General features: G+C 47.3%; 1 protein-coding gene and 1 pseudogene across 2 annotated transcripts in view; one reads left to right on the forward strand and one right to left on the reverse strand.

Annotated features, from left to right (window-relative positions):
* The window catches only part of LOC134957291 (quinone oxidoreductase-like), a 72,373-nt gene that overhangs the window by 37,849 nt on the left and 15,743 nt on the right, over positions 1-18,781 (forward strand). For both annotated transcript variants that reach the window (XM_063939066.1, XM_063939067.1), the window contains 3 exons: positions 8,438-8,601; positions 12,108-12,159; positions 12,586-12,735. In XM_063939066.1, coding sequence (XP_063795136.1) covers positions 8,438-8,601; positions 12,108-12,159; positions 12,586-12,735 — 366 coding nt within the window. The remainder of the gene's footprint in view (positions 1-8,437; positions 8,602-12,107; positions 12,160-12,585; positions 12,736-18,781) is intronic.
* LOC134961773 (5S ribosomal RNA) lies at positions 921-1,040 on the reverse strand (annotated as a pseudogene).

An 18,781-nucleotide genomic window follows, 5' to 3' on the forward strand; every position in this document is an offset into this window, starting at 1 on the left:
AAATAGTAAAAAAGATTCCTTAACTTGGTATGTAGTCACTGCCAGATAGCCCAACGCGTTTCATCCTTCAGACTTCATCAAGGGGTGTTGGCAGACTGGGACCAGGCATCTATTTATACCCATACTAATATGGTATCAATTATGACATCATTTCCTGTTGGTACCACATGGTATTTTGTGACAGACTAAGAATTCTTATTTTACACTAGTAAGTGATATAGTTTAATAGTACATAAGGTCCAGATGTTAGTTATTTGGTTTGGGAGTAGATTTGGAGTCCAGAAAGCTGAATAAAACAGTTATAAGGTGCGCCAGTGCATTTTCCGCCCCACTTCCGGTTTCACGGCGTCGCGTCACTTCCGCCCCACTTCCGGAAATCGGACTGCGCATGCGCCGGCGGTTTCCACTGCTTACAGTGTCCAGAGGGCTAAGTTCTGTATTCACAATTCTCTTGGCGGCGGCCATCTTTGTGGAGACTTTTCCTTCAGTCTCTCTATGCGGCGGCCATCTTAGTGGAGGGCAGCACTGCAGACAGTTATAGTATTTTTTGATATAGAAATAGGAAATAAATAGAAAAAAGGGGATTAGTGTATCTAAAAACGATGTCAATACAGTACTTTATATTTAGAGCATTATATGAACAAAAAGGGGGATATCAATAATTTAAATACATATAAAAGACGGAATATCATAAATGTAATAATAATAATATAATAAATATGTGTGTATATAATTAAGGTAATTTATGCATATTGCATATTCCAAAGTGCAGATTTAGGGCAGTGCATTAAAAGTGTTTTTAAGCATATTATTGCGCTAAGTGAGTTTTAAAGGTAAGGGAAGGGATGGTAGTAGGTGTGCATTGCTTTCGTGCTTTTTCGGAAAACTGACATGCTCATGTAGGCTATTTTTAGTTAGTTTGTTTACAGTACCTGATATTCCCAGGTGGTCTCCCTGTTCTGGTACTGATCAGGCCCGACACTGCTTCGCTTCCAAGATCGGACGAGATTGGGCGTGTCCAGTGTGGTTTGACTGTAAGAATCACTTACCTTACATGTGTCAGTGTTATTTACATAACTTTGCACGTTGCAGTGGATTTGTGGTGGTGGTGGGTGATTGGGCGGGGGGGGGGGAGGTGTGGGGGGGGTGGGGGTGGGGGGGGGGGGTTGGGGGTGGGAGGAGGAAGGGGGGGGGGGGGGAGGCCAATACGTTAGATGAGATGTTAAAGATCCGACGTGTGGTCCTGATGCCAGGATTAAAATTACAGGAACGGCGCAATTTCATAGTAGTCGTTGAAACCCTTTGGATGAAGTGTCTGTAGTTGGAAGATCCAGTACATTTCTCTGCGTGATAGTCTGTTGGCCAAATCGCCACCTCTTTCTCCCAGTTTCACAAGTTCAATAGCTTTAAAAGTCAATGCTTCTGGGTTTGAGTCTTTAAAAGTTTTTTAAAATTCTAGGGAGTGTCAGATAAATATTGTCTTTATCTATATCTAACGTTGATGAACACAAGTGGCGCAGTAATTTTTTCTATTTTTATATATATATATATATATATATAAATATATATAATCTCCAAAATGATCCACACTTTCACCTTAAGTGGAAGTGGCTGGGGTAGCTTCCCATGGAGCAATACATCCACATATATCCCTTTAAATACAAAACTACAAAATCAGGGGTGAACTCACGGGTGTAGTATGGTATGCCGGCAGCCAGCATACCGGTGCCGGGATCCCGACCGCCGGCAGCTGGGCGAGCGCAAATGAGCCCCTTGCTGGCTCGCTGCGCTTGCCACTCTGCGAGCATGGTGGCGCGCTACGCATGCCACACTATTTCTTCTCCCTCCAGGGGGGTCGTGGACCCCCAAGAGGGAGAATACTTGTCAGTATGTCGGGTGTCGGGATTCCGGCGCCGGTATACTGAGCGCCGAGATCCCAATGGCCAGCATACTAAAGACCACCTGTACTCACCAGTCTTCTTAATGTCTTTTGTTCATATCACATCAATAAAATAGCAAATGTTCACATCAATGTTTCTCTATCGTCCTAGTGGATGCTGGGGTTCCTGAAAGGACCATGGGGAATAGCGGCTCCGCAGGAGACAGGGCACAAAAAGTAAAGCTTTTCCGATCAGGTGGTGTGCACTGGCTCCTCCCCCTATGACCCTCCTCCAGACTCCAGTTAGATTTTTGTGCCCGGCCGAGAAGGGTGCAATCTAGGTGGCTCTCCTAAAGAGCTGCTTAGAGAAAGTTTAGCTAGGTTTTTTATGTTACAGTGATTCCTGCTGGCAACAGGATCACTGCAGCGAGGGACTGAGGGGAGAAGGAGTCAACTCACCTGCGTGCAGGATGGATTGGCTTCTTGGCTACTGGACATCAAGCTCCAGAGGGACGATCACAGGTACAGCCTGGATGGTCACCGGAGCCGCGCCGCCGGCCCCCTTGCAGATGCTGAAGACAGAAGAGGTCCAGAATCGGCGGCTGAAGACTCCTGCAGTCTTCTAAAGGTAGCGCACAGCACTGCAGCTGTGCGCCATTTTCCTCTCAGCACACTTCACACGGCAGTCACTGAGGGTGCAGGGCGCTGGGAGGGGGGCGCCCTGGGAGGCAAATGAGTACCTATAAAGGCTAAAAATACCTCACATATAGCCCTAGAGGCTATATGGAGATATTTAACCCCTGCCTGATTTCTCAAAATAGCGGGAGACGAGCCCGCCGGAAAAGGGGCGGGGCCTATCTCCTCAGCACACGGCGCCATTTCCTCTCACAGCTCCGCTGGTCAGGACGGCTCCCAGGTCTCTCCCCTGCACTGCACTACAGAAACAGGGTAAAACAGAGAGGGGGGGCAAATTTATGGCGATATTTTTATATAACAAAGCAGCTATAGGGGAGCACTTATTATAAGGCTATCCCTGATATATATATAGCGCTTTTGGTGTGTGCTGGCAAACTCTCCCTCTGTCTCCCCAAAGGGCTAGTGGGTCCTGTCTTCATTAGGAGCATTCCCTGTGTGTCTGCTGTGTGTCGGTACGTGTGTGTCGACATGTATGAGGACGATATTGGTGTGGAGGCGGAGCAATTGCCAAATATGGGGATGTCACCTCCTAGGGGGTCGACACCAGAATGGATGCCTTTATTTATGGAACTACGGGATAGTGTCAACACGCTAAAGCAGTCGTTTGACGACATGAGACGGCCGGACAATCAATTAGTGCCTGTCCAGGCGACTCAAACACCGTCAGGGGCTGTGAAACGCCCTTTGCCTCAGTCGGTCGACACAGACCCAGACACAGGCGATGACTCCAGTGGTGACGGTGACGAATCAACCGTATTTTCCAGTAGGGCCACACGTTATATGATTTTGGCAATGAAGGAGGCGTTACATTTAGCTGATACTACAGGTACCACTAAACAGGGTATTATGTGGGGTATGAAAAAACTACCTATAGTTTTTCCTGAATCAGAAGAACTAAATGACGTGTGTAATGAAGCGTGGGTTGCCCCTGATAAAAAGCTGATAATTTCAAAGAAATTATTGGCATTATACCCTTTCCCGCCAGAGGTTAGGGAGCGCTGGGAAACACCTCCTAGGGTGGACAAGGCGCTAACACGCTTATCTAAACAAGTGGCGTTACCCTCTCCTGAGACGGCCGCACTTAAAGATCCATCAGATAGGAGGATGGAAAATATCCAAAAAAGTATATACACACATGCAGGTGTTATACTACGACCAGCTGTAGCAACTGCCTGGATGGGCAGTGCGGGGGTAGTTTGGTCAGAATCCCTGATTGAAAATATTGATACCCTGGACAGGGACAATATTTTACTGTCGTTAGAACAAATAAAGGATGCATTTCTTTATAGGCGTGATGCACAGAGGGATATATGCACACTGGCATCACGGGTAAGTGCTATGTCCATTTCGGCCAGAAGAGCTTTATGGACGCGACAGTGGACAGGCGATGCGGATTCAAAACGGCATATGGAAGTTTTGCCGTATAAGGGGGAGGAGTTATTTGGAGTCGGTCTATCAGATTTGGTGGCCACGGCTACAGCCGGGAAATCCACCTTTCTACCTCAAGTCACTCCCCAACAGAAAAAGGCACCGACTTTTCAACCGCAGCCCTTTCGTTCCTTTAAAAATAAGAGAGCAAAGGGCTATTCATATTTGCCACGAGGCAAAGGTCGAGGAAAGAGACAGCAACACGCAGCTCCTTCCCAGGATCAGAAGCCCTCCCCGGCTTCTACAAAAGCCTCAGCATGACGCTGGGGCTTCTCAAGCGGACTCGGGGACGGTGGGCGGTCGTCTCAAAAATTACAGCGCGCAGTGGGCTCACTCGCAAGTAGATCCCTGGATCCTGCAGATAATATCTCAGGGATACAGGTTGGAATTAGAGACAGATCCACCTCGCCGTTTCCTGAAGTCTGCTTTACCAACGTCCCCCTCCGAAAGGGAGACGGTGTTGGAAGCCATTCACAAGCTGTACTCTCAGCAGGTGATAGTCAAGGTACCTCTTCTGCAACAAGGGAAGGGGTATTATTCCACTCTTTTTGTGGTACCGAAGCCGGATGGCTCGGTAAGGCCTATTCTAAATCTGAAGTCCTTGAACCTGTACATAAAGAAGTTCAAGTTCAAAATGGAGTCACTCAGAGCAGTGATAGCGAACCTGGAAGAGGGGGACTTTATGGTATCCTTGGACATCAAGGATGCGTATCTCCACGTTCCAATTTACCCCTCACACCAGGGGTACCTCAGGTTCGTTGTACAAAACTGTCACTATCAGTTTCAGACGCTGCCGTTCGGATTGTCCACGGCACCTCGGATCTTTACAAAGGTAATGGCCGAGATGATGATTCTTCTTCGAAGAAAAGGCGTATTAATTATCCCATACTTGGACGATCTCCTAATAAGGGCGAGGTCCAGAGAACAGCTAGAGATGGGATTAGCACTGTCTCAAGAAGTGCTAAAACAGCACGGGTGGATTCTGAATATTCCAAAATCCCAGTTAATGCCGACAACTCGTCTGCTGTTCCTAGGGATGATTCTGGACACGGTTCAGAAAAAGGTTTTTCTCCCGGAGGAAAAAGCCAAGGAGTTATCCGAGCTTGTCAGGAACCTCCTAAAACCAGGAAAGGTGTCTGTACATCAATGCACAAGAGTCCTGGGAAAAATGGTGGCTTCTTACGAAGCGATTCCATTCGGCAGATTCCACGCAAGAATTTTCCAAAGGGATCTGTTGGACAAATGGTCAGGGTCGCATCTTCAGATGCACCTACGGATAACCCTGTCTCCAAGGACAAGGGTGTCTCTTCTGTGGTGGTTGCAGAGTGCTCATCTATTGGAGGGCCGCAGATTCGGCATACAGGATTGGATCCTGGTGACCACGGACGCCAGCCTGAGAGGCTGGGGAGCAGTCACACAAGGAAGAAACTTCCAGGGAGTATGGACGAGCCTGGAAACGTCTCTTCACATAAACATTCTGGAACTAAGAGCAATATACAATGCTCTAAACCAGGCAGAACCTCTGCTTCAGGGAAAACCGGTATTGATCCAGTCGGACAACATCACGGCAGTCGCCCATGTGAACAGACAGGGCGGCACAAGAAGCAGGAGGGCAATGGCAGAAGCTGCAAGGATTCTTCGCTGGGCAGAGAATCATGTGATAGCACTGTCAGCAGTGTTCATCCCGGGAGTGGACAACTGGGAAGCAGACTTCCTCAGCAGACACGATCTTCACCCGGGAGAGTGGGGACTTCATCCAGAAGTCTTCCACATGCTGGTAACCCGTTGGGAAAGACCAATGGTGGACATGATGGCGTCTCGCCTCAACAAAAAACTGGACAGGTATTGCGCCAGGTCAAGAGATCCGCAGGCAATAGCTGTGGACGCGCTGGTAACGCCTTGGGTGTACCAGTCGGTGTATGTGTTTCCTCCTCTGCCTCTCATACCAAAAGTATTGAGAATTATACGGCAAAGAGGCGTAAGAACGATACTAGTGGTTCCGGATTGGCCAAGGAGGACTTGGTACCCGGAACTTCAAGAGATGATCACGGAAGATCCGTGCCCTCTACCTCTAAGGAGGGACTTGCTTCAGCAGGGTCCCTGTCTGTTTCAAGACTTACCGCGGCTGCGTTTGACGGCATGGCGGTTGAACACCGGATCCTAAAGGAAAGAGGCATGCCGGAAGAAGTCATTCCTACTTTGATTAAAGCAAGGAAGGAAGTAACCGTGCAACATTATCACCGAATTTGGCGAAAATATGTTGCGTGGTGCGAAGATCGGAGTGCTCCGACGGAGGAATTTCAACTGGGTCGATTCCTACATTTCCTGCAATCAGGATTGTCAATGGGTCTCAAATTGGGATCTATTAAGGTTCAAATTTCGGCCCTGTCGATTTTCTTTCAAAAAGAATTGGCTTCAGTCCCTGAAGTCCAGACCTTTGTTAAGGGAGTGCTGCATATACAGCCTCCTGTGGTGCCTCCAGTGGCACCGTGGGATCTAAATGTGGTTTTGGACTTCCTAAAATCTCATTGGTTTGAACCACTAAAAAAGGTGGATTTTAAATATCTCACATGGAAAGTGACCATGCTTCTAGCCCTGGCTTCTGCCAGGAGAGTGTCAGAATTGGCAGCTTTATCTTACAAAAGCCCATATCTGATTTTCCATTCGGACAGGGCAGAACTGCGGACTCGTCCGCATTTTCTCCCTAAGGTGGTGTCAGCATTTCATCTGAACCAGCCTATTGTAGTGCCTGCGGCTACAAGTGACTTGGAGGACTCCAAGTTACTGGACGTTGTCAGAGCATTAAAAATATATATTGCAAGGACAGCTGGAGTCAGAAAATCTGACTCGTTGTTTATATTGTATGCACCCAACAAGATGGGTGCTCCTGCGTCTAAGCAGACGATTGCTCGTTGGATCTGTAGCACAATCCAACTTGCACATTCTGTGGCAGGCCTGCCACAGCCTAAATCTGTAAAGGCCCACTCCACAAGGAAGGTGGGCTCATCTTGGGCGGCTGCCCGAGGGGTCTCGGCATTACAACTTTGCCGAGCAGCTACGTGGTCAGGGGAGAACACGTTTGTAAAATTTTACAAATTTGATACTCTGGCTAAGGAGGACCTGGAGTTCTCTCATTCGGTGCTGCAGAGTCATCCGCACTCTCCCGCCCGTTTGGGAGCTTTGGTATAATCCCCATGGTCCTTTCAGGAACCCCAGCATCCACTAGGACGATAGAGAAAATAAGATTTTACTTACCGATAAATCTATTTCTCGGAGTCCGTAGTGGATGCTGGGCGCCCATCCCAAGTGCGGATTATCTGCATAAATTGTACATAGTTATTGTTAACTAATTCGGGTTATTGTTGAAGGAAGCCATCTTTCAGAGGCTCCGCTGTTATCATACTGTTAACTGGGTTTAGATCACAAGTTGTACGGTGTGATTGGTGTGGCTGGTATGAGTCTTACCCGGGATTCAAAATCCTCCCTTATTGTGTACGCTCGTCCGGGCACAGTACCTAACTGGAGTCTGGAGGAGGGTCATAGGGGGAGGAGCCAGTGCACACCACCTGATCGGAAAAGCTTTACTTTTTGTGCCCTGTCTCCTGCGGAGCCGCTATTCCCCATGGTCCTTTCAGGAACCCCAGCATCCACTACGGACTCCGAGAAATAGATTTATCGGTAAGTAAAATCTTATTTTCGGTCCTATCCCTGGACCTTTGAGGGCACCCCTGATTATTTTGAGCAATAAAGTAGGACCTGCACTGCTATTAAGGTATTGTGTATAAGGGGCACTACTGTGGAAATTGTATATGAGTTACTACTGTGTGGTGTAATGTATCTAAGGGATATTACTGTATGGTGCGACGTTTCTAAGACACTACTATGTGGTGTAATATGAATCATGGGGACTACGTGCAGTGTAATGTGAATAAGATTGTGTTACTGTGTGGCATCATTTGAATTGAAGGTAATAGTATGAGGGAGACCACACCACCTTTTTTGCAGCGTATGCTTGCCGTGTGTGCCGTCCCTTTATAAGTTAAGGGAGGGCGCAAAATGATAGTTTGCAGGGAGGCGCCGAATACCCTAGCACCGGCCCTGACCACACGGACTTGTTGTTAGAGCTGCGGCGGGTCCTAGTGCCTGCCGGCTCTTTTATAAAATCTGAATGACGGAAATAGCAGTAGTGCTGCTGCTGTTCTCCTTTTGAAGAAAAAAAAAGTCAGAAATGACAGGGGGGGGGCACGGGCCCAAGTGCCCCCCCCCCCCCCCCCTGGATCCGCCTATGCTTGTGTATAATGTTCTTTTTCTCTTGTGTATAATGTTCTGCAGCTGTAAATATGAATGAGCATAGTAACATTGTATCACTTGCTTCATGGTGTCTGCAGCCTGAAGGATTACTGTAACATGTTGTGTTCATTTGATGTTGCACAGAAAGGCGATCGTGTGTTCACCACGGGGACCATCACAGGTGGCTATGCGGAGTACACCGTGGCTGCTGGAAATACGGTTTTCCCTCTGCCTGAAAAGCTGAACTTCAAACAAGGAGCCGCCATATCTGTTCCGTACTTCACCGCCCACCGGGCGCTCATTACCAAGTTAGTTATAGGAATGTTTGTTCTGTGTTCTAAGGATAATTTCAGGTTCTGGCTGCCTCTATCCTAATGTGGCTATACACATTTATAATCTGGCCCCTTGGGATCTCAACTGCTGGCAATGTAACTACATCCCTATTTACTAAGCCTTGGATGGAGATAAAGTACCAGCCAGCTCCTAACTGTCATTTTTCAAACCCAGCCTGTGACATGAGAGTTAGGAGCTGATACAGGTAAGTACTGAGGATGTGTTGTGCAGGTGCAGGTGGACGTACCTGGATTCTTCGCCTGAAGTTACCGCTATAACCGGACCTCACTGCTGGAACCCTAGGCAGAGAAACGAGGAACCCCAACCCTAGAGGACCCAACACAATAGTCACCACACGTTAGGACAGTGACATATACTTTATTATTCAGGAAACTGGTCATCGCTGTGAAAGTAACTGCGTTAAACGTTTTGCAGCTAAACGATCAACCATTAAAGTATTCACAACTCCCAATGTATAACAGGTACAACGATGTCATTACCAGTTCAGTATACAATATCATGCAATTTACCACTACTTTCATAAATATAATGCAATGTAGTAATAGTCCCCCAAGTGATGGCTTTAAAAGTCTCCAGGATTCAGTCCCTGAACCTCAAATATACCTATCCAGAGTCCCCTGTTGTTGGGATCTGTTATGCTTGATAGGGAAGTCCTGTTACTCTTAATATCCTACTCGGTATTTACAGTACTAAAACAGGGTGGAAGGTATTAGGCGGGGTTATACCATCACACTGTTTATGTAACCTGCCCATGCAGAAGTACATTTTCTATAAGCAGAGTGAAGAGCAAGAGCAGTTTAAGCCATGACTTAAAGCAATAGCACAGTTCATTCACACAGTGGTGCGGTACTATGCATGCAACTCCTGGAAGTACAAAGGCATAAAGGGGGTCATTCCGAGTTGTTCGCTAGCAGATTTCGGTCGCTGCGCAGCGATCAGGCAAAAAATCAGCACTTCTGCGCATGCGGCGCAATGCGCACGCGCGTCGTACTATTACAACGAACGATGTAGTTTTACACAAGGTCTAGCAAAGCTTTTCAGTCGCACTGCTGGCCGCAGAGTAATTGACAGGAAGAGGGCGTTTCTGGGTGTCAACTGACCGTTTTCAGGGAGTGTTCGAAAAAATGCAGGCTGCCAGAAAAAACGCAGGCATGGCTGGGCGAACGCAAGGCATGTTTGTGACGTCAAAACAGGAACTGAACAGTCTGAACTGATTGTAAGCGCTGAGTAGGTCTGGAGCTACTCTGAAACTACACAAATTTTTTTTGTAGCCGCTCTGCAATCCTTTCGTTTGCACTTCTGCTAAGCTAAAATACACTCCCAGTGGGAGGCGGCATAGCGTTTGCACAGCTGCTAAAAACTGCTAGCGAGCGAACAACTCGGAATGACCCCACAAAGTTCACAGTTCCATTAAGCAGCAGAATGAAGCAGAAGTTGTGAGGTACACATTTCAGTTTGGAAGCAATGAGCAAGCATGCGAAACAGAGCGGTAAGTCAGGGAGCCAGCAGGCAGCTGGACAGATTACTCGTTTATAAGGACAGGAATAATTGACTTAGATCAAAGAAGTCCTTTACTTAGAAGCCAGGCAACTGCGTTCTCTGTTGTTTAAGCCAGCAAATGTTCACAGTTCAAGAACCAGAGAGAGGTACAGGCAGACAGTAGCATGTAAAGAAGTCTAATATCTTTTAGCAATGAAGATGTCAGCCTGACTAACACGGTGTAAGGTTCTGCACAGCGCATCTCCTCAGGAAATGGGCTCTTCCCGCTCTGCACCACCCAACCAGCAGCTTCGATTCCTCCTGCTCTGCAGGTCTGCACCTGGGTCCTAGTGCTCCACAAGTTGCTGTCCTTTGGTTGCTGGCGTCGTCTAGCAACCTAGACAAGGGGAAGCTGTTAACCCTTTCAGCTGCACTGTGCCGGCCAGTGAGAAGTGAGGGTTCCTTTTAGGGAAAATGTAGGTGTCTCACCCAAGTTGTCTCAAGTATATGGGTGATGGTACCTATATAGCCACATGTATCCCCATAAATCCAAATTAATAGGATATCCATGTCAGAGTGTCACAATTTATAGTTCCCTTTCTACAGGTACTATATGCACATACAGACAAGTAAACTTTGTTTTCGAAAATAAATTAAAACTTCTCTTTTTAGAAAACTATGTCCGCTTGTGCATATATTCTCAGGCGCAGTAGTGAATTAATTAAATAGAAAAGATTAAAAATAACTGGTCAATTAAAAAGGTTATAAACATATAGGCTGCTCCCACCTAGTACTCTGAAGTTGTACTAACACAAATTAAGCTAGATCTTTTTTTGAGCATATATACATATATATATCTCTCAGAGAGCGCATTATCTTTATAACATTTATTAAACAATAAAATATAATACAAAGAACTCTGCTTTGATTAGTTCAACACACACTTGTATAAAACACCAAATGGTTACTTTGAAACACTAAGGTATAGATTTGTAATTAATCTATATCCGCAATGCGCAGGCGCGCCGGTCGCCAGCGATGGGGATCGCTGGACAGCGACGGCTTTAACGAAGAAAGCGATCGCACCGGCGATCGCAAGAAAATTGACAGAGGCCGTTTGTGGGTGTCAACTGACCGTTTCTGGGGAGTGTCCGGAAAAAGGCAGGCGTGCCCAGCCTTTTGGAGGGAGGGTTCCTGACGTCAGCTCCCGGCCGGATCATCGCAGCGGCTGAGTAAGTCCTGGGCTGTGCAGAGACTGCACACACTTTTGTGTGTCCAGCTCTCTGCAAAAGTGATCGCACCCCTGCACAGCAAGTACCCCCTCCCCCTGTAGGCGGCAACTACCTGATCGCAGCACTGCAAAAAACTGCTTGCGTGCGATCAGGTTTGAATCACCCCCTCAGTCTGACACTGAGTCTATGCGCCTCATTTCTGATAGATATTGTGCTGAGAGAACCTCCAGAAAGTTGATGTTCCTTCAGCAAAATTATCTAAGGTTACGGCCTTGCCTATACCAGGCGGTACCTCTCTGAGATCAGGCAGATCACAAGTGTGAGTGCACACTCAAATCTAAATTTAGCACATCTACGATCAGGTCTGAATTAGGCCCAAGGTTTTGCCTATTTGGTAACAAATTTGCTGCTGCAATCAGGTCTGAATTAGGCCCTGAGTTTGGGGAACACTGCTGTAACCAAATCTAATTGGCTGATCTTCACTTCCACTTCCAGCTGTGCTAGTGGGAATTTCTGGTTTACTTGACGTTTAAAAGGGGGCTAAGGTGGGACGTCAGTGAGAACTCTGCTCCTGTTAAGCTGGGTACACACTTTATATGGAAGAAACTACAGAGATAAGGACTGCAGAATTACTGTAGAAGGATATGCCGTTATGCTGTGAAAAATAATCATTTTATATCCTCATATTCTATATATAAATTGTCCACGATGCACATGGTTTGATCTGTAATTCTCCTTCTGTTATACAGAGCGCGCGGCAGACCCGGGGAGGTGGTTCTCATACACGGTGCCAGCGGGGGAGTAAGTAACGCAGCAAATGTCCTATCTGCAGCTGCATTACTAGTAATGATACCTGGTATTCGCATAGAATATGTGTTATTCATTTCCACCGTACGCAGGTGTTGTGTACAGCGTCATGCTGAATGCTGTAAATCAGATTATCCCCACACTAATTCTACAGAACTATCCCTGAGCTAAATTATTATGTTTTTGCATGTCATGCTTTATAGTCTGTAATGCACCAGCACTGTATAATACGGTGGCGCTATATAAATCCGCAACCAGTTAGCTACCAGTATGTCTTTGGAGAATGTGAGGAATCCCACACAAACACAGGAAGAACATACAAACCCCACACAAGTACCTAGTCAGGAATGTTACTCATGACTGCATGGGCTGCACTATGGTAGGTTTGTGCACTTACCCTCTGTCCTCTCTCCCCTATAGGTGGGGATCGCAGCGTGTCAGCTTGCCAGAGCCTATGGCTTCAAGGTGTTTGGGACGGCAGGTACCGATGAGGGCTTAAATATCGTCTTGCAAAGTGGCGCACACAAAGCGTTCAACCACAGAGATAAAGATTACATTGAGAAGATCCAGGTAATGTCCGTCCCATATTATAGTGTCTTACACTTTATATAAGTGTTCCCCAACTAGTATGTCCTGTAATACTGGATTATGGCACTTTATGAGAATTAGATCATGTATTTCTCCGGCAGGGTCCACAGGTTATCCACAGGATGACAATAGGATATGATGGAACGACAGCGGATTTGCACCAATCGGTCAAAGCTTTCCGGCCTCCCAGCATGCAACGGGCCCGTCAATATATCCCCGCCCCCTGGCTCAGGCAAATCATTTTTTTGTTTGGTGCGGCAGGAGCCGGATCATGGTCAGAGGGCTGCTGTTTTTTAGCAGCCCTAATCTTTCTTATTTTATTATTACAGTCTTACTAATTTTTGAGTGATCTTTCTAAACAGCGTCTTATACGTACCTTAGAAAGAGTCGCTCCAACAACTCTCCGCCGGGTCGCGACAACGCTTACCCACGAGTACAGTGCTGTTTCGGCGGGCGTCTGTGTTGGATATACTAGCAGGTCCAGCAGACGTTACCAGGCTGTGGCCTGAGCACGGGGAGAAGGTAAGGCATCGATTCCGCTCAGTAGATGGAATATGGACACAGCCGCACTGTTTTGGGAGGAGACTACTAAACAGTAGCTGACGCGCCGCCACCACGGGTGCTCCAGCGCTAGGCCTTAGGGATCATAAGGCACCAGGATTAGTTTGAGGCTGCGATCCCTAGGGTTGATGTCAGCGGTGGGGAGTCAGACGCTCTCCTGGTTGCCCCTCCCCCCAGTTCATGACCGGTTTCCGTGCGTCTCCCGCCATAAACTGTTTTCTCGCTTCCGTCCCAGATGCTACCACGAGAGGACCCGGTCGCAGCATAGACGGCAGTGTGACCGGTGCGTCTGTGTTCACTGAGCGTCTGTGTTCACTAAGTCATGGAGCGGCAGTGTACACTAGTAGCGCCTGGATCCACTCAGTGGCCCTCATTCCGAGTTGATCGGTCGCAAGGCGAATTTAGCAGAGTTACACACGCTAAGCCGCCGCCTACTGGGAGTGAATCTTAGCTTCTTAAAATTGCGACCAATGTATTCGCAATATTGCGATTACTAACTACTTAGCAGTTTCAGAGTAGCTCCAGACTTACTCTGCCTGTGCGATCAGTTCAGTGCTTGTCGTTCCTGGTTGACGTCACAAACACACCCAGCGTTCGCCCAGGCACTCCCACCGTTTCCCCGGCCACTCCTGCGTTTTTTCCGGAAACGGTAGCGTTTTCAGCCACACGCCCCTGAAACGCCGTGTTTCCGCCCAGTAACACCCATTTCCTGTCAATCACATTACGATCGCCGGAGCGAAGAAAAAGCCGTGAGTAAAAATACTATCTTCATAGTAAAGTTACTTGGCGCAGTCGCAGTGCGAACTTTGTGCATGCGTACTAAGCGGATTTTCACTGCGATGCGATGAAAAAGAACGAGCGAACAACTCGGAATGAGGGCCAGTGTTCGCTAACGTATGATCAATCTTGAAAGCGGGGTGAGTCTCCCTGTATCCCACTCTACTGAGTACGGTTAATACAGCACTAAATCTATATCTACCTTTTTAGTACGAATAGTTAGATAAGTGCATATTGCATATGAGTCTGTATACATTCACTGTTGTTTCTTTCGCATTGCGTCTGAATACGTTAGATCTGTTAAACATGATTCAGTAAATGTGTTCTCCTACATACTTAAAATGTTGTTGTAGTTGATGATGTGCTCATATTGCTTATTATTAGTGATGTGCACCGGAAATTTTTCGGGTTTTGGTTTTGGATTCGGTTCCGCGGCCATGTTTTGGATTCGGACGTGTTTTGGCAAAACCTCCCTGAAAATTTTTTGTCGGATTCGGGTGTGTTTTGGATTCGGGTGTTTTTTTACAAAAAACCCTCAAAAACAGCTTAAATAATAGAATTTGGGGGTCATTTTGATCCCATAGTATTATTAACCTCAATAACCATAATTTCCACTCATTTCCAGTCTATTCTGAACACCTCACAATATTATTTTTAGTCCTAAAATTTGCACCGAGGTCGCTGGATGGCTAAGCTAAGCGACCCAAGTGGCCGACACAAACATCTGGCCCATCTAGGAGTGGCACTGCAGTGTCAGACAGGATGGCAGATTTAAAAAATAGTCCCCAAACAGCACATGATGCAAAGAAAAAAAGAGGTGCAATGAGGTAGCTGTGTGACTAAGCTAAGCGACCCAAGTGGCCGACACAAACACCTGGCCCATCTAGGAGTGGCACTGCAGTGTCAGACAGGATGGCAGATTTAAAAAATAGTCCCCAAACAGCACATGATGCAAAGAAAAAAAGAGGTGCAATGAGGTAGCTGTGTGACTAAGCTAAGCGACCCAAGTGGCCGACACAAACACCTGGCCCATCTAGGAGTGGCACTGCAGTGTCAGACAGGATGGCAGATTTAAAAAATAGTCCCCAAACAGCACATGATGCAAAGATAAATGAAAGAAAAAAGAGGTGCAAGATGGAATTGTCCTTGGGCCCTCCCACCCACCCTTATGTTGTATAAACAGGACATGCACACTTTAACAAACCCATCATTTCAGCGACAGGGTCTGCCACATAACTGTGACTGAAATGACTGGTTGGTTTGGGCCCCCACCAAAAAAGAAGCAATCAATCTCTCCTTGCACAAACTGGCTCTACAGAGGCAAGATGTCCACCTCCTCCTCATCGTCCGATTCCTCACCCCTTTCACTGTGTACATCCCCCTCCTCAGAGTATTAATTCGTCCCCACTGGAATCCACCATCTCAGGTCCCTGTGTACTTTCTGGAGGCAATTGCTGGTGAATGTCTCCACGGAGGAATTGATTATAATTCATTTTGATGAACATCATCTTCTCCACATTTTCTTGAAGTAACCTCGTACGCCGATTGCTGACAAGGTGAGCGGCTGCACTAAACACTCTTTCGGAGTACACACTGGAGGGAGGGCAACTTAGGTAGAATAAAGCCAGTTTGTGCAAGGGCCTCCAAATTGCCTCTTTTTCCTGCCAGTATAAGTACGGACTGTCTGACGTGCCTACTTGGATGCGGTCACTCATATAATCTTCCACCATTGTTTCAATGGTGACAGAATCATATGCAGTGACAGTAGACGACATGTCAGTAATCGTTGGCAGGTCCTTCAGTCCGGACCAGATGTCAGCACTCGCTCCAGACTGCCCTGCATCACCGCCAGCGGGTGGGCTCGGAATTCTTAGCCTTTTCCTCGCAGCCCCAGTTGCGGGAGAATGTGAAGGAGGAGCTGTTGACGGGTCACGTTCCGCTTGACTTGACAAGTGTCTCACCAGCAGGTCTTTGCACCTCTGCAGACTTGTGTCTGCCGGAAAGAGAGATACACCGTAGGCTTTAAACCTAGGATCGAACACGGTGGCCAAAATGTAGTGCTCTGATTTCAACAGATTGACTACCCGTGAATCCTGGTTAAGCGAATGAAGGGCTCCATCCGCAAGTCCCACATGCCTAGTGGAATCGCTCCGTTTTAGCTCCTCCTTCAATCTCTCCAGCTTCTTCTGCAAAAACCTGATGAGGGGAATGACCTGACTCAGGCTGGCAGTGTCTGAACTGACTTCACGTGTGGCAAGTTCAAATGGTTGCAGAACCTTGCACAACGTTGAAATCATTCTCCACTGCGCTTGAGTCAGGTGCATTCCCCCTCCTTTGCCTATATCGTAGGCAGATGTATAGGCTTGAATGGCCTTTTGCTGCTCCTCCATCCTCTGAAGCATATAGAGGGTTGAATTCCACCTCGTTACCACCTCTTGCTTCAGATGATGGCGGGGCAGGTTCAGGAGTGTTTGCTGGTGCTCCAGTCTTCGGCACGCGGTGGCTGAATGCCGAAAGTGGCCCGCAATTCTTCGGGCCACCGACAGCATCTCTTGCACGCCCCTGTCGTTTTTTAAATAATTCTGCACCACCGAATTCAATGTATGTGCAAAACATGGGACGTGCTGGAATTTGCCCACATGTAATGCACGCACAATATTGGTGGCGTTGTCCGATGTCGCAAATCCCCAGGAGAGTCCAATTGGGGTAAGCCATTCTGCGATGATGTTCCCCAGTTTCCGTAAGAGGTTGTCAGCTGTGTGCCTCTTATGGAAAGCGGTGATACAAAGCGTAGCCTGCCTAGGAACGAGTTGGAGTTTGCGAGATGCTGCTACTGGTGCCGCCGCTGCTGTTCTTGCTGCGGGAGGCAATACATCTACCCAGTGGGCTGTCACAGTCATATAGTCCTGAGTCTGCCCTGCTCCGCTTGTCCACATGTCCGTGGTTAAGTGGACATTATGTACAACTGCATTTTTTAGGACACTGGTGACTCTTTTTCTGACGTCTGTGTACATTCTCGGTATCGCCTGCCTAGAGAAGTGGAACCTAGATGGTATTTGGTACCGGGGACACACTAACTCAATAAATTGTCTAATTCCCTGTGAATTAACGGTGGATACCGGAAACACGTTTGACACCACACAGGCTGCCAAGGCCTGAGTTATCTGCTTTGCAGCAGGATGACTGCTGTGATATTTCATCTTCCTTGCAAAGGACTGTTGGACAGTCAATTGCTTACTGGAAGTAGTACAAGTGGTCTTCCGACTTCCCCTCTGGGATGACGATCGACTCCCAGCAGCAACAACAGCAGCGCCAGCAGCAGTAGGCGTTACACTCAAGGATGCATCGGAGGAATCCCAGGCAGGAGAGGACTCGTCAGACTTGCCAGTGACATGGCCTGCAGGACTATTGGCTTTCCTGTCTAAGGAGGAAATTGACACTGAGGAAGTTGGTGGTGTGGTTTGCAGGAGCTTGGTTACAAGAGGAAGGGATTTAGTTGTCAGTGGACTGCTTCCGCTGTCACCCAAAGTTTTTGAACTTGTCAATGACTTCTGATGAATGCGCTCCAGGTGACTTATAAGGGAGGATGTTCCTAGGTGGTTAACGTCCTTACCCCTACTTATTACAGCTTGACAAAGGCAACACACGGCTTGACACCTGTTGTCCACATTTCTGTTAAAATAATTCCACACCGAAGAGGTGATTTTTTTTGTAATTTGACCAGGCATGTCAATGGCCATATTCGTCCCACGGACAACAGGTGTCTCCCCGGGTGCCTGACTTAAACAAACCACCTCACCATCAGAATCCTCCTTGTCAATTTCCTCCTCAGCGCCAGCAACACCCATATCCTCATCCTGGTGTACTTCAACACTGACATCTTCAATCTGACTATCAGGAACTGGACTGCGGGTGCTCCTTCCAGCACTTGCAGGGGGCGTGCAAATGGTGGAAGGCGCCACCTCTTTCCGTCCAGTGTTGGGAAGGTCAGGCATCGCAACCGACACAATTGGACTCTCCTTGGGGATTTGTGATTTAGAAGAACGTACAGTTCTTTGCTGTGCTTTTGCCAGCTTAAGTCTTTTCATTTTTCTAGCGGGAGGATGAGTGCTTCCATCCTCATGTGAAGCTGAACCACTAGCCATGAACATAGGACAGGGCCTCAGCCGTTCCTTGCCACTCCGTGTCGTAAATGGCATATTGGCAAGTTTACGCTTCTCATCAGACGCTTTTAATTTAGATTTTTGGGTCATTTTACTGAACTTTTGTTTTTTTTAATTTTACATGCTCTCTACTATGACATTGGGCATCGGCCTTGGCAGACGACGTTGATGGCATTTCATCGTCTCGGCCATGACTAGTGGCAGCAGCTTCAGCACGAGGTGTAAATGGATCTTGATCTTTCCCTATTTTACCCTCCACATTTTTGTTCTCCATTTTTTAATGTGTGGAATTATATGCCAGTAATATATATATCAATAGCAATGGCCTACTGTACCGTACTGCTAGATATATACTGGTGGTCAGCAAAATTCTGCACTGTCCTCCTACTATATACTGCGCACAACTAAAATGCAGCACAGGTATGGATGGATAGTATACTTGACGACACAGAGGTAGAGCAGCAGACTACTGTACCGTACTGCTAGATATATACTGGTGGTCAGCAGGGCCGGCGCCACCACTAGGC

Source organism: Pseudophryne corroboree, chromosome 9, assembly GCF_028390025.1.
Source record: "Pseudophryne corroboree isolate aPseCor3 chromosome 9, aPseCor3.hap2, whole genome shotgun sequence".
In the NCBI taxonomy this organism is placed as follows: Eukaryota; Metazoa; Chordata; class Amphibia; order Anura; family Myobatrachidae; genus Pseudophryne; species Pseudophryne corroboree.